Source organism: Fulmarus glacialis, unplaced genomic scaffold (assembly GCF_000690835.1).
Source record: "Fulmarus glacialis isolate BGI_N327 unplaced genomic scaffold, ASM69083v1 scaffold30861, whole genome shotgun sequence".
NCBI classification, from domain to species: domain Eukaryota; kingdom Metazoa; phylum Chordata; class Aves; order Procellariiformes; family Procellariidae; genus Fulmarus; species Fulmarus glacialis.
In genome coordinates, this window is record NW_009193917.1 from 198 (window position 1) to 13,308 (window position 13,111).

Consider the following 13,111-nt stretch of genomic DNA (forward strand, 5'->3'; position numbering starts at 1 on the left):
TTCCCCCTGCGCCTCGCATTTCTGCGTCAAAGACCAGACCCAGCCCGGGGTGAGTCGCTGACCGGTATAGAGAGATCCCTTCTCTTGTCTTCTGGGCCATATCGATGAGCGGGAAAATCACCTGTTTTAACTGGCACGAGCAAACATCTGGGTGAACTGTGTAGTTCACAGGGAAGGTACCCCCCGGATTCTTACCAGCCTCCTGGGTTTGAAAGAAACAGTTGAAAAGAGCTGAAAGTCAGGTGAGGAAGTCTCAGATTGATGGCATAAAAGAAGCATGAGAAAAACCTCCATGCCTGACCTTGATTACCATGTGCCGCAAAATGCAGGAGGAGCTGGTGTAAGTGTCTCACACTTGGCTGTTAAACAGCTTACTGTTAACTTGCAAAAATTAATCTGTAATCTCAAAAAAGAACACGTGCAAGTGTGTGGTGCACCAAATACAGAAAACCTGTGGTGTCCAGTGCTCCCATTTATTTTACTTTTCATTCATTGCCACATAATGAGTAAGCATGGTGCATATTCCTCCTGCATTTGTGCTTAAAATGCCATATTATTTTATAAGATCTCCACTCATAGTATATACAACTAATAGCTTTGGTTTCTGAGTGGAGGATGGGTGGAAGACTAGTTACACATTAGAAAGCCTTTTGCCAGAGAAGCTGCAAAAGCAAATGTACAAGCAGGGGGACAGATAAAATAGAGTATTGATTAACTGTCCTGAAGGGAGAGATACTGTGGTTTCACAGTAGTCTGTACTGCTACTGTAGGTCCTACCTTATCTTGGTCTTGGAAAAAAATGGCTTTTTAAAATTTGGATAGATTTCCTGATCTGGCTTGCTGCGTGGCTCTCTGTGGATTGGGCAGTAGAGAGGAGGATCAGAGGAGATGGAGGAGAATGGGGCTGCCTATCGCAGCAGTTCTGGTTTGTGCTGGCTTAAAGTGGTTGTGAAAATGCAGCGTGGTGTAGTAGCAGGTGGGAGCCATGGACAAAAACCTGTTTCTAGAACGTTTTGACTTCAGCAAAGTAGAAGGTGTCAAAATAGAACATGAAAATAAACCTTAAGTTTCATTGTTCATGAACACAAACAGTGATGTAGTCTGCTGACATTGACTTTAGAAATTTATTAAGGAGCTTTACTTAGTAGACATTTTTTAAAGACTTTCTCTTTGTATTGCGTATACTATAGCACTTTTGAAAAGTCAGGTTTTGACACTCATTTCGGGGCTACAGTTTCTCGTTGAAAAACAGGGCCTACATATAAGGGTATATATTGGACAAATAACAAAGATTTAAAATTGTGAGTGGAAGCGAACTTGCTTTGCTTTTTGTATTACTACTGTTTATGTGTATGACCCTTTAAGAGCATTTACTTTGAAAGAAGGTAAGATGATGAGGTTAGGTTTTAAATCAGGTGTGTCACTTAGACTCCCAAGCAGGCACCAAGTTATACTGTGATTGGAGCTGTGAATAAAAGAGATGGACAAAAGTGCAATTGTCTTTTTGTAACTGTCAGTGATTTTTTTTTCCCAGGAAAGAAACCCAGTCTCCTTCCTTGGGGAAAGATAAAGCAGATACAGTGATCATCGGAGGTGGTTGCGTTGGTGTGAGTCTAGCCTATCACTTGGCTAAGGCTGGCTTGAAGGATGTCGTTCTGCTAGAAAAATCTGAGCTCACTGCAGGATCTACTTGGCATGCAGTAAGAAATGTTTTGTTAATCTCTCAGATTAAAAGCAGTTTGTATATCTGACGGTGGAAGTTTCATTACCTTTATATTCCCTAGCTTTCCAGAGATTAACTGTCTTATTTTATAGATACAAACTTTAGCACTGAGTTCTTTATAGATTTGCTGTATGAGTTTTGAAAAGTTGGTTCACCTATCCACAGTACACTTTTCTTATTTGTAAAAATTGGGACAAATACTGTATTTTGAAATTACTGGAAGGTAACTGTTAATATTATTATACATTTTTGGCAGTTAACTGAATTTAGACTTTAAACTTTAGTTTAACTTAGACTTCAAATTCAAAGTTTTATTTCAAAGGTAATCTAGTTTATACTGCTGACTTTATCATTGGAAGTGGTTGCACTGTCATACATAAACCAGAAACGTGAAATTTGGCATTATTTTGTGTGTAATTATTTTTTATATATGTGTCATCCTTGAAAAGAAGTATTCAAGGAGCAGCATCAGTGTCCAGTTCTCAAAGAATATCACTGTCCCAGAAACTGAATCTTGTTAGAGAAAAGAGCTTTCTTTCCTGCCACTGCTGACATTACACAAAATCTTGGAGGACCAAAGCTAACAACTGTACACTGTGGGTTTTTTTAAGGCTTAATGTTTGTCTGTACTCTAAGAAAAGAATTAAGAATCAGAATAATAGAATCATAGAATCATAGAATCATTAAGGTTGGAAAAGACCTCTAAGATCATCGAGTCCAACTGTTAACCCAACACCACCATGCCCACTAAACCATGTCCCTAAGCGCTTCATCTATGATGATCTTAGAGGTCTTTTCCAACCTTAATGATTCTATGATTCTATCTACACGTCTTTTAAATACTTCCAGGGATGGTGACTCCACCACTTCCCTGGGCAGCCTGTTCCAAGGCCTGACCACTCTTTCAGTAAAGAAATTTTTGCTAATGTCCAATCTAAACCTCCCTTGAGGTTAGAGGCCCGCAACTTGAGGCCATTTCCTCTCATCTTATCACTAGTTACTTGGGAGAAGAGACCAACTACCTTCCAGGTAGCTGTAAAGAGCGATGAGGTCTCCCCTGAGCCTCCTCTTCTCCAGACCAAACAGTCCCAGTTCCCTCAGCCGCTCCTGGTAAGGTTTGTGCTCCAGACCCTTCACCAGCTTCGTTGCCCTTCTCTGGACACGCTCCAGCAACTCAGTGTCCATCTTGTAGTGAGGGGCCCAAAACTGAACACAGTATTCAAAGATGTACATGTAATAATGACAGAGTGGGGACACCTCCTGTAATAATGTTAATCACATGGACATCCTGGTGCACAACATGTATGTATGTAATTAGTATTTTCTATGTTAATGTCTGGAGTAGGTAGTGTAACGAAATGAAATAAAGCTTGCCACAATAATAGATGCTTTTTCCATTCATTTCCAGCTATGCTCAGCTGAAACTGGGAGAATGTTATCCCTGTGTGTAAGGGAGTAAAAAACCAACAGTTTGTTGTCTCAAGAACTACTCTATTAATACAATAGAGCATTTATGTAATACTTACAACTATAGTATTTGAGTGCCTTTCAGGAAAAAATTGAGGAGCATGACTCGGATTATATTTGATTTGTATTCTCATACTTCTCCCAGGGGTGGAAGTCTGAAGTTTGAAATACTTCATTTTAGTGCAAACATTTGTATAGGTCCTTAGGAGAGAACAATAGTAAACAATGAATTAAAAAAAATCACTGCCTGAAATGTATCAGTAGGTTTATACTTCATTTTACTTGCTTTTCAACAAAAAAAGCAAAAGAAAACACACTGTATGAAGTTAGGAAAAACAAAATTCAGTAATTACGTCTCTTTTAGAAAGAATGATACCACAGGTGATGCAGTTCAGTAAACAGAGTAACACCACGTGTAGTGTCAGATCATGCATCTTGTGTGTTGAATCGTAACCATGAAATGCTCAAAGAAATACTGTAGCTTAAGTATATGAGTGAGGCACAGGCTGAATTCTGTTTACCCAATGCATATACAGAACAATAAGTGTGTAAAAAATAATAAAAATCCCCTCACTGAAGAAGAAACCAAAATCACTAATGGGAGGTTGTTACTAAATGTTTCCTTTGTTCTTATTGTTACACTCGCTCACTCTAGCTTATTACTCATAACTATGTAAAAGCAACCTCTCCTTCAGTATTTTTGCCTCCACTTCTTGGTGAATGCAGCGATGGAGCACTGAGTGAGGAACTGTTTCAAAAGTAGGGAGAGACCTGGACCGCAGTAGAGAAAATGCCTGCACTGGGCTGTTGAAAGGGCTGCTTTGTGGCACCTGCTGCAACAGAATCTGATGTGATTAACACAGCAAGACACCAAGTTATGGGACAGGTTAAAAATGGATAACTATTAAGTAAACTACATGTATACTGTCTCTGTATTAGACTGCTGTGTCTGGAGATTAAAAAGTTGATGTTTCAGATGATGAGAAAGATCAAAACTGTGACTGTGAGTTCTTTGTTATACTATGTACTGTCCAGTTATCAGTGGTTTCGTCACAGTGATACAATACTACATACAGATGAAAATTACACATAGAGTTAGCATGTAAAATGGCACATAGTATATTGCCTGCAGCCCCAAATGGTGAAAGTCTGATTCAGATTCTCTCTTTCACAGTCCATTAGGTCCTGCCAGAGCTCAGGATCATTTCATATAGATCATATTCCTCCTAGTGTTGCTGCCAAAACTTTCTTCCACTTCTCAGGTCTGAGATAAATTCGACTGACTTTCATTTCATTTAAATTAAAACAGCACAGAAAGTGTGCACATATTTGTATTATCAGTAATAAGAAGATATAAATAATAGAGCAAGTGCTGCTCATTTTTATAACTATCTAATCATGACAAAGTAGTCATTATTATATGTGTGTAAATTAGGCCAGGACTTAGGCTTTAAGAACTCTTGAAGTTGTACTGTTCTGCAGGTCAGATCATTTGCAATCTCACTGAAGCCCTAGGGACTGAACAAGGAATATATAATTCACTCAGCAGATAAGTTTTTTGTGTTATTACTTTTTTAAAACGTGTTTTCTAAGAAAATGTTTAACATATTGTGTTATGTGATACTTTTTTCTGCAACATGCAATTGATTTTGCTGCTGATGGTTAATAAAGCACAGCACAAGACAAATAAAAACTTGTAACAACCTGTTCCAAACTTGCAAGAAGAGAGAGTATGGGTGATAACAGTGTTAATGCAATTTTCCTCCAGAATACTAATTTAATAAATGGAGTTAGTATAAAATCTGAAACAGACTGGAATAGAACAAAACTGATACATGAACATTTCAACAAAGAAAAACTGCAACTATAAAAATGCCTTAAAATTGCTGTGTCAATTCTTATAGCAAAGTGGCCATTCTTAAAATTATTTTCCCAGATCCCTTTCACCTACAGTAACAGAATCTCTGTTTTAGAAAAATAGAGCAAAACCTAGAGCAAACCTCTTTCAAGTACAAGAAACATGTATTAGGAGGCCAGCTGGGCCAGACAGGGAGCTCATGACTGAGTTCTGGAGCAAAACCGTGGTATACAGCAGGTGGAAGCAGGAAAAGGCTATGAAGGGGTAATTTAGAAAAATTGCCTGGGATGTTAGGAAAGCCAAAGCTCAACTAGAGTTAAGACTTGTAAGGAATGTTAAAGGCAACAAGAAGAGCTTCTACTGCTGCATTAGTAGTAAAAGGCTGAACAAGGAAAATGCGGGACCGTTGCTGAATGAGGTGGGTAATTTAGTCACAGTGTACACTGATAAGGTGAAGTACTCAACGCCTTCTTTGCCTGAGTTTTCACTGACAAGATTTCTCAGGCCTCTGTGCTCTGAGCAGGGTTCAAGGAGAAGAGGAACTACCAGCAGTGGATGAGGGTCAGGGCAAGGATTACTGGGAGAACTTGACTCAGGCACATATATTGGACTAGATGGGCTGGATGCAAGAATGCTGCTGATGGCATTGCAAGTCTGGGCATGTATCACCTTTGAAAAACTGTGGAGATCGGGGGAGGTGCCCAACATTTGGAGAAGGGCATATGTATGCATCTTTTAAAAAAGCCAAAGGGACGAGCAAGGGAGCTAAAGGTCAGCTTGTCATGCTTTGTTTCGTGAGAAAATCATGGAGCGAGTCTCAGGTCATATTCCTGGGCCCATAAAGGAAAAAAAAGGTGATTGGGAACAGTTGGCATAGATTTGCCAAGCATAAATCACGTCTGACCAAACCTGATTGCCTTCTATGATAAAATGACTGAATCTGTAGACAAGGGGAGAGCAGTTGGTGTCACCTGGATTTTAGCAAGACTTTAGACACTGTCTCCCATAATATTAATGTATTCAACTGAAGATGTTTTGTTCTGTATGGGTGGACAACTAGATAGTTAAAAGACTGTTTGGATATTTGGGCTCCAAGGGTAGTGATTAATTGGTCATTCTCTACCCAAAGGCTGGAAACAAGTGGAGCGTCGTTTGTCCTGGGACCCATCCTGTTTAATCTCTTTATCAATGATGTGGAGTAGGTGACCAAGTACATGCTTGTCAAGTTTGCAGTTGACACCAAACTGGAGAGACCTGTCAAAGCGCTCAAGGTCATGGCTGCCCTGCTGAGGGACCTATACAGGCTGGAGGGATGGAATGGCAGGAACTTTATGAAATTTAGCAAGGACAAATGCAAAGTCCTGTACTTGGCCAGAGAAGAAGTGCAGTCTCTGTCCTTGGAGATTTTCAGTACCAGGCTGGAGAAAATCTTGGGCAACCTGGTCTGATCTCATAGCTGTCCCTGCTTTGAGTATGAGATTGGATAGAGACCTCCTGAGGTCCCATTCAATCTGTTCATTTTATTATTGTTTTATGATTCTATGATCTTGATTTTTATATAGTCCAGTCAGGTTATAGTTGTCTCCCAGTTGCACTCCTGAAATCAGAAACATAAGTTATCTGAAGCCAAAAGGCATCAAATATGTTTAAAATTCTTTTATTTGCTTAAAAAGGCCAGAGAGAGAAGTTTTGAGTTAATTCCTGCAATTAAATTCTCTTGAATGTATATGGGTTTATAGGTAACTTGCAAGTGATTCGTGGTTCATTTGATTCAAAATTACTTTGTTAACAGTGACCACTAAAATGGGATTTCCCTAAGAAAATATATTACTACGTTTGGAAAAATAACAGAAGACTAGAAAATGTTTACAAAGTAAAAGAAGACAGTAAAAATAATATGAGGTGACACTATTTGCAGGTACAAGTAAATTAATTATCGTAGGTTATTGTAAATGGCTAAAGAAATGTAAACATTTCAAAGCCTAATTTATTTCTTTATTCTGTATACACAGAAAAAAGGCCCTTATTTTGGACTTATTTTTTAAGAAACAAGCAAGTTTTAATTACAAATTCTGCAGTGAAACAGCCCTGGGTTTTAGTCTGAGGTAATTAAAATAAATGTGTTCACCACAAGTAAAACCACATGTATCAAATGAGATCAAAAACGCATTTAGTCAAATATGTAGTTTCCAGCAGTGTCCAGTATGATGGTGATCCGATATGATAAGAAGAAAAGGACAAGTAATATTTTTCCAGACTATTAATCTAGCCCAGGGACTTCCTGAATTCAACATGCCTGCTTTGTGCTTAATGTGGCCCTTAGCAGATTTTTCTTCCTCCTACAGATCTGTGTGATCACTTTTTAAACTCAGATTGTTGAGGTAAGGAACAATACTTTGGGAACTAGAGCCAAATTTATGAATAAAATACAGGTGCAACTAAAAAATATAGTACTGGTAGATGATTAATTTTTGCACATTTTTCCATTGGTTGATTTTGGCATTTCACTCGTCGTACACTATGATATCGTATATAAACTTTAAGGTATCAGAAACATAAAATCATTACAAAGAAAGGTGATGAAGGGAAAAGCTTTTAACACTGTGGCTAGCCTAAAGACATATATTCAGTAATGCCAGACACTTGACATACTCTTGCTCTGAAGATTCTGAGTACCTGTCATCTCAGGCAGTGAATATGATTTATGTTTTTTGAGGGACATGGTATCTGAGTGTAAGCCATTCGCTAAAAGCAATTTGAAGCTAATTGTTTCTGAAGAAAAAGATCAGGTCTTAAATGTGAAGCTGCACCAGGAAAGATGGGTCAGAAGAGGCCATGGTTTCAAAAAATGAGGATGTGTGATCTAATTAATGCAATATATGTCATTGTTAATTATAGAGAAGTGTAACATTTAGTAGGTTCTTAGCATAATTAAATTAGTTTGAGTTAAAATATATCTTTAAAGACCACTAAATCTTGCTTTTGTTATTCATATGTATACAGTTATTCCACTAGCTTTAAAAGTTAAAGCCTTAAAATATGTAGCACAGAACAGAGTTGACAAGCTAAAATCAGGAATAGTTAATGTATGTGCATACTAGGCAACTTAGAAGGAAACTATGAAAACTACTATATGTGCTACTTTTATCTTTAGATTTCCTCTGTTTTTTTCTCCGAATGGCAGTGAACTCAAAGGTGGACTCTGGTGTCTGGCTCACTTAGTTGGAGCAACCTTTATCTATGAATAAGCTCTAGTTAGCAAAATATGCACTATGTATATATATATAAAGTATTTAAATCAGTGTAGTTACTTAGCTTGAAAACCTAAGCTGGTTTTGCATTTCTGTTGTCTCACTTGGAAGAAGGGTTTTAGTGAGATGTCGAATTCAGGAGATCCAAAGACATATGCTTAACTTAGTAACACTTTAACTCTGCTTTTTTTAAGTGCTAAATGTCTGCAGTTACGAATGTCGTTAGATTGATGCAGCTGTCTCTTGTAGGCGTGTGACCAGTTTCCTTAGATACAGAAGAGGCTGTAGTAACCTCTTGATTTTACCTTTGCATGAACCTAAAAGGGCTTGACAGCTTTCTAAAGTCAGACCTAGTAAAATGATGTGCGAAATACATATAGTAATTTCTTAAGCTACTTCTGAAATGCAGCAGTTGCTCTTCAACTGCCACATGAGACAACTGTTGAGAATAGAAGAATATTGACTTCCACTGCCCTGCTGTTCACACCCCAGGAAAATAATAACTTCTGTTAAGATCTGGTCTTTGTGACAGTTTGGTTTCTCTCGCATCTCCTTTTGCAAGAAGGAAAAGATCCTACTACAGGACATTCAGTAGGACAATCCGTTGATTTAGTTGATCAGGAACGGAGTTGTGTGTCTGTTCCAGAAGATTTGAAACTGACTACTAAACAATTTAAGGAAGAAAGGAAACCGTAGGAGAGAACAACTGCAACAGTATCATGGGTTGACAAATTTGATCAGACAAGACAGGTGGAAAAACATGTGTGCAGAGAACAAGAATGCCATAAGTAGGGAAGGGATTTTATTTTTATTTTTGTAGCAGTTGGCTCTATCCATGTGTTGCTTTTCTTTAACTATATTGACAGTTTCTTTTTGAATGACAGTTGGAAGGAGGGAAAGAAAACACTGCATTTCTAATCATATCTTTATGTTGTTGTTCCTATTTCTTATTTGAGGCTGGTTTAACTACTTATTTTCATCCTGGAATAAACCTGAAGAAAATCCATTCTTACAGCATCAAACTCTATGAAAAGCTGGAAGAAGAGACTGGACAGGTAATCTCCTTAACCTTTTAATTACTAATTCAGATCAATGGTAACCTTACGAAGAGTCTTGCAAAAAAGTTTGGAGTTGACATGTTGATTATGTGTTCATGACTATCATAAAGCTCCCATTTTATTGAAATATATTCTCCTGCTTGCATATAGTCTGGTGCTTAGTCACTAAATATTTTAGATGTTTCCCAGGTCCCTCTAAAGTTTAAGAAAACGGTTTTCATCAAACATCTCAGAAGCTCAGCAGATTTAGCTTGGTATATAGTTAAAATAGCATCAAGGATCTGGAATGAACGGATTGATTATGATACATTCCTGAAAAAAACATGTCCACTTAAAAATTCATATGATATGATGCTGTCTGTACTTGAGAAGATTGCTGCAATTCTTCCCATCCCTTTCAGAGATGTGTTTTTATTTAGTGACTTAAGGAATGGGTATGCAGAGAAACACAGGCATTGTCTTTTTTATCTGGCATCATTCAGCCACATAAATTTCATTTACAAAATTCATGCTTGCTTCAGACAGCAGCAGCAATTTCATGATCCTCACTGTACTCGTCTACAAACTTGGTAATTGTAATAAAATGCTTTTTTCTTCATTCTACTGCTCAGCTAGATAAGATACTACAGCAGATTATAATTGTGAGTTCTATTAAAAGACTTATTCAGGCATATTAATGTCCTGTGAGGTAACACAGAAAAGGTGAAGTAAATAGTGTATACCAGAAAGTGAGCATTCAGTGTCCAGCTATATAAGGATTTTTACAGACAAAAAAAGGCAGGTGATTATTCATTGTGTCAATAAAGGTGCTTAGTCAGTTAAATTTGTTCTGCAGCATCTCAACAGAAAATTGTGCAGGTGATGTAATATAAACTATTATATATTTATTTTTGAGATGTATCTGATTCTATTTTTGAAAGATACTGTATGAGTGCATAAATTCAAATATTTATCAAATCGTAATAAAAATATCATGACATTCCATAAAAGCTTTTTACAGCTGTTTTGACAATAGTATGTATTAACCTAAGAAATTAATTTGATAACTTTTTTTAAAATTTTATTTTCTGTAGGAGTTTACATCTAAGTCCTGTTCCTTCAAGGGCACCTAACATATCTGGGTCTCTTTTCAGTGTTGTTAATGGCAAAATTCCTATAGACTTCCTGTAGTATAAGAACAGGCATTTGTGGAGATAAGTAAAGGTTCTTTCAGTAATTCACTTTTGCTCTTTGTTTTAGGCTGTGGGGTTTCATCAGCCTGGCAGCATCAGAATTGCTTCAACCCCCACTAGGGTGGATGAATTCAAATACCAAATGACTCGTGCTGGTTGGCACCCAACAGAGCAGTACCTAATCACGCCTGAGAAAGTACAAGAGCTATTTCCCTTATTGAACATGGATACGGTAAAGAATCTAATTTCATGAAAAATAACTTCCAAGGCAATTAAATATTGGTTTATCAGATATGTAGACATAAGGTCTGTTTATACAAATTGTACAATAAATTCGTGTTTTTCAGTGAAAAAAAGATACATTATAAACTAAAATCAGACTCACATGCCTTTTAGTGCATACTGTATGCCAGTATGCATACTATCAATTATAATATATATAATATTATAATATTAAAGCATTGCAGCCTTTGATTGCATGGGAGAACTGAGCAATTTTATTCCCTTACACCATTCTTAAGTTGGCTAGCTGAAGGCCTGATATTATTCTATGTTTTGAAAATTTGTTTTGATTTGACTCCTTAAGGTTTACTGCATTCAAGAAATAAAGTGGTTTTTAAAAAGTTAGTTAATTTTGATGAATTTTAATTTCTTTCGTTTTGTGGGATTTTACCTCCACTCAGGTTTTAGCTGGCCTGTATAACCCTGGAGATGGTCATATTGATCCCTACTCTCTCACTATGGCCTTGGCTGCAGGAGCCAGAAAATATGGTGCCAAACTAAATTACCCTGTCCAAGTGACTAATCTTAACTCCCGATCAGATGGGACATGGGAAGTTGAAACTCCACTTGGAATGATTCGAGCAAGGAGAATTGTGAATACTGCAGGTAACATAAGCATTTGTATACTCTTCAGATTTACAAACTAGCTGATATGGAGCATCTGTACTGAATTGTGTGGATTACAGGAATAAGTAATATATGTTTTTGACTATTCACTTGGTTTGTGGTAAAACATACTTTGCGCATATTACTTCAAAGTATTGTGGAAATTTAGCTCTTATGTTAATTTTCCTTGACTAGGCATTAATAATATTTCTTTCTGGTTTGTCTCCAGCAGTTACTAGTCAGACTGTCTTGTTAGATTTTAGTAGCATAAGAGGCCTTTACTGGTCTACAGTAAGTTGTGTAGGAGAGACACGCTACTGTCTATGCACGTTGTCCTCTAAAATCTTACGAGAGCTGCTTAGGAAGGGAAAAGGGATGTACAAATGAAGTAGAAATGTGCTCACTGTTTTTTCAAAGAGCCTGGAGATTTGCATCAAGTAAGATAACCCTGCCTATTTCAATACTATCTCTACGATTTAGCTCTATCCACATATCCTTGAAACAGAAGATTTTTGTTGCCCTTTGAGTAGTATTTTAAGCATGCATTTGGCTTAACAATACATTTTTTCATGTAATAAAAATTTCCTAACTCAAAGGAGCTTGTATTTACATATGGAATTTTTATTCCTCATTGTGTTAAAGAAGCCAAACTGATGTTTCTGCTTCAAAGAGCTTTTGGGTAAGAGTCCTTTGGATTTGTGTTTGTTTTCCTAAACAAGTTGATAGGCCTAAAAACCTATATTCAATCTAAACTTCACATTTTTATGATGCTTTATACAAGTTATAGAAAAATATATTATTCGTGAAACCGTTGGCACCTCCTACGTGAAGCGTGCTTTCTACTTCCTAGTCAAAGACTTTCTGTTTTCAATTGTTTGAAAACATGCTAAATATTTACCATTTGGATGAAATTTTTCCAGACTCTGTCTGTCTCAAACTGAATCATATCTGCATCCGATCTCAGTGAATAATGAGACTTCAGTAGGAAGCTGTGATGGCTCAAGAGGACTTTCTCTTCTTGCTCAGATGGGACAAGTGAACTGAGAGCAAGGATATGTCTTTATAATTCTTTTTTACATCTGTGCAGTGGAAAAGAAAAAAGCATCTATTTCTAGTGCAAAGCAGATAAACTGAAGAAGTGAGACAGGGACTCTTCTTGCTGGTGGGTAGAATAACCATGGCTGACAACTGGAATTATGAGTCAATTGAACTGGAAGGGGAATAGGCTGGGAGAGTGAAATGCTTGGGAAAGGTTCCTGGAGGTGGTTCGAGCACCGGCAGCAAGCGGAACACTTACGTGCTAGAGGACTTGCAGAATAAGGAAGCTCAAACTGGGAGGGACTGTGGGGATGGCAACAGTGAGGATGACACCATAGAGAGGGAGAGCGGAAAAGGATCTGACATGTTTCGATAAGGGAACTGGAGCTGGAGCCTTTCAGACAAAAAGATTAGGAAGGATACTTGAGGATTGGTTGTGTGTGAAACTGAGACTGGAAAATTGAGGCTGCCTGAGCTGTGTGAGCATGAAAGACTGGCGGAGTAGCAAGGGAGATGTAGATGGGAGTGCACTGGAAGGAAGAGAAGGCAGGTGGGATGGGATATGGGAAATGAGGGAGCCTGACTTGCACACGGAGACAAAATAGCTGAAGAAGGATGTTAGGACTGGAGTAAGAGCAAGTATGAGACTGAGGAGA

The 13,111-nt window shown here is 37.7% G+C and overlaps 1 protein-coding gene across 1 annotated transcript; it reads left to right on the forward strand.

Annotated features, from left to right (window-relative positions):
• Positions 1–323: 323 nt before the first annotated feature.
• LOC104083935 (dimethylglycine dehydrogenase, mitochondrial-like) lies at positions 324–12,831 on the forward strand. Its single transcript, XM_009587607.1, has 6 exons — positions 324–340; positions 1,535–1,700; positions 9,256–9,354; positions 10,597–10,761; positions 11,213–11,417; positions 12,680–12,831. Exons 1-6 carry the CDS (start codon positions 324–326, stop codon positions 12,829–12,831), a joined length of 804 nt encoding a protein of 267 aa, XP_009585902.1.
• The last annotated feature ends 280 nt before the right edge of the window (positions 12,832–13,111 follow it).

What these genes read in the sequence shown, in the direction of transcription:
- LOC104083935 (XM_009587607.1), top strand. An exon ending in TGGAAGAAGAGACTGGACAG is followed by an intron (nt 9,355 to 10,596) that starts GTAATCTCCTTA and finishes TCTTTGTTTTAG; the next exon opens with GCTGTGGGGTTTCATCAGCC. An exon ending in GAGAATTGTGAATACTGCAG is followed by an intron (nt 11,418 to 12,679) that starts GTAACATAAGCA and finishes AGGTTCCTGGAG; the next exon opens with GTGGTTCGAGCACCGGCAGC.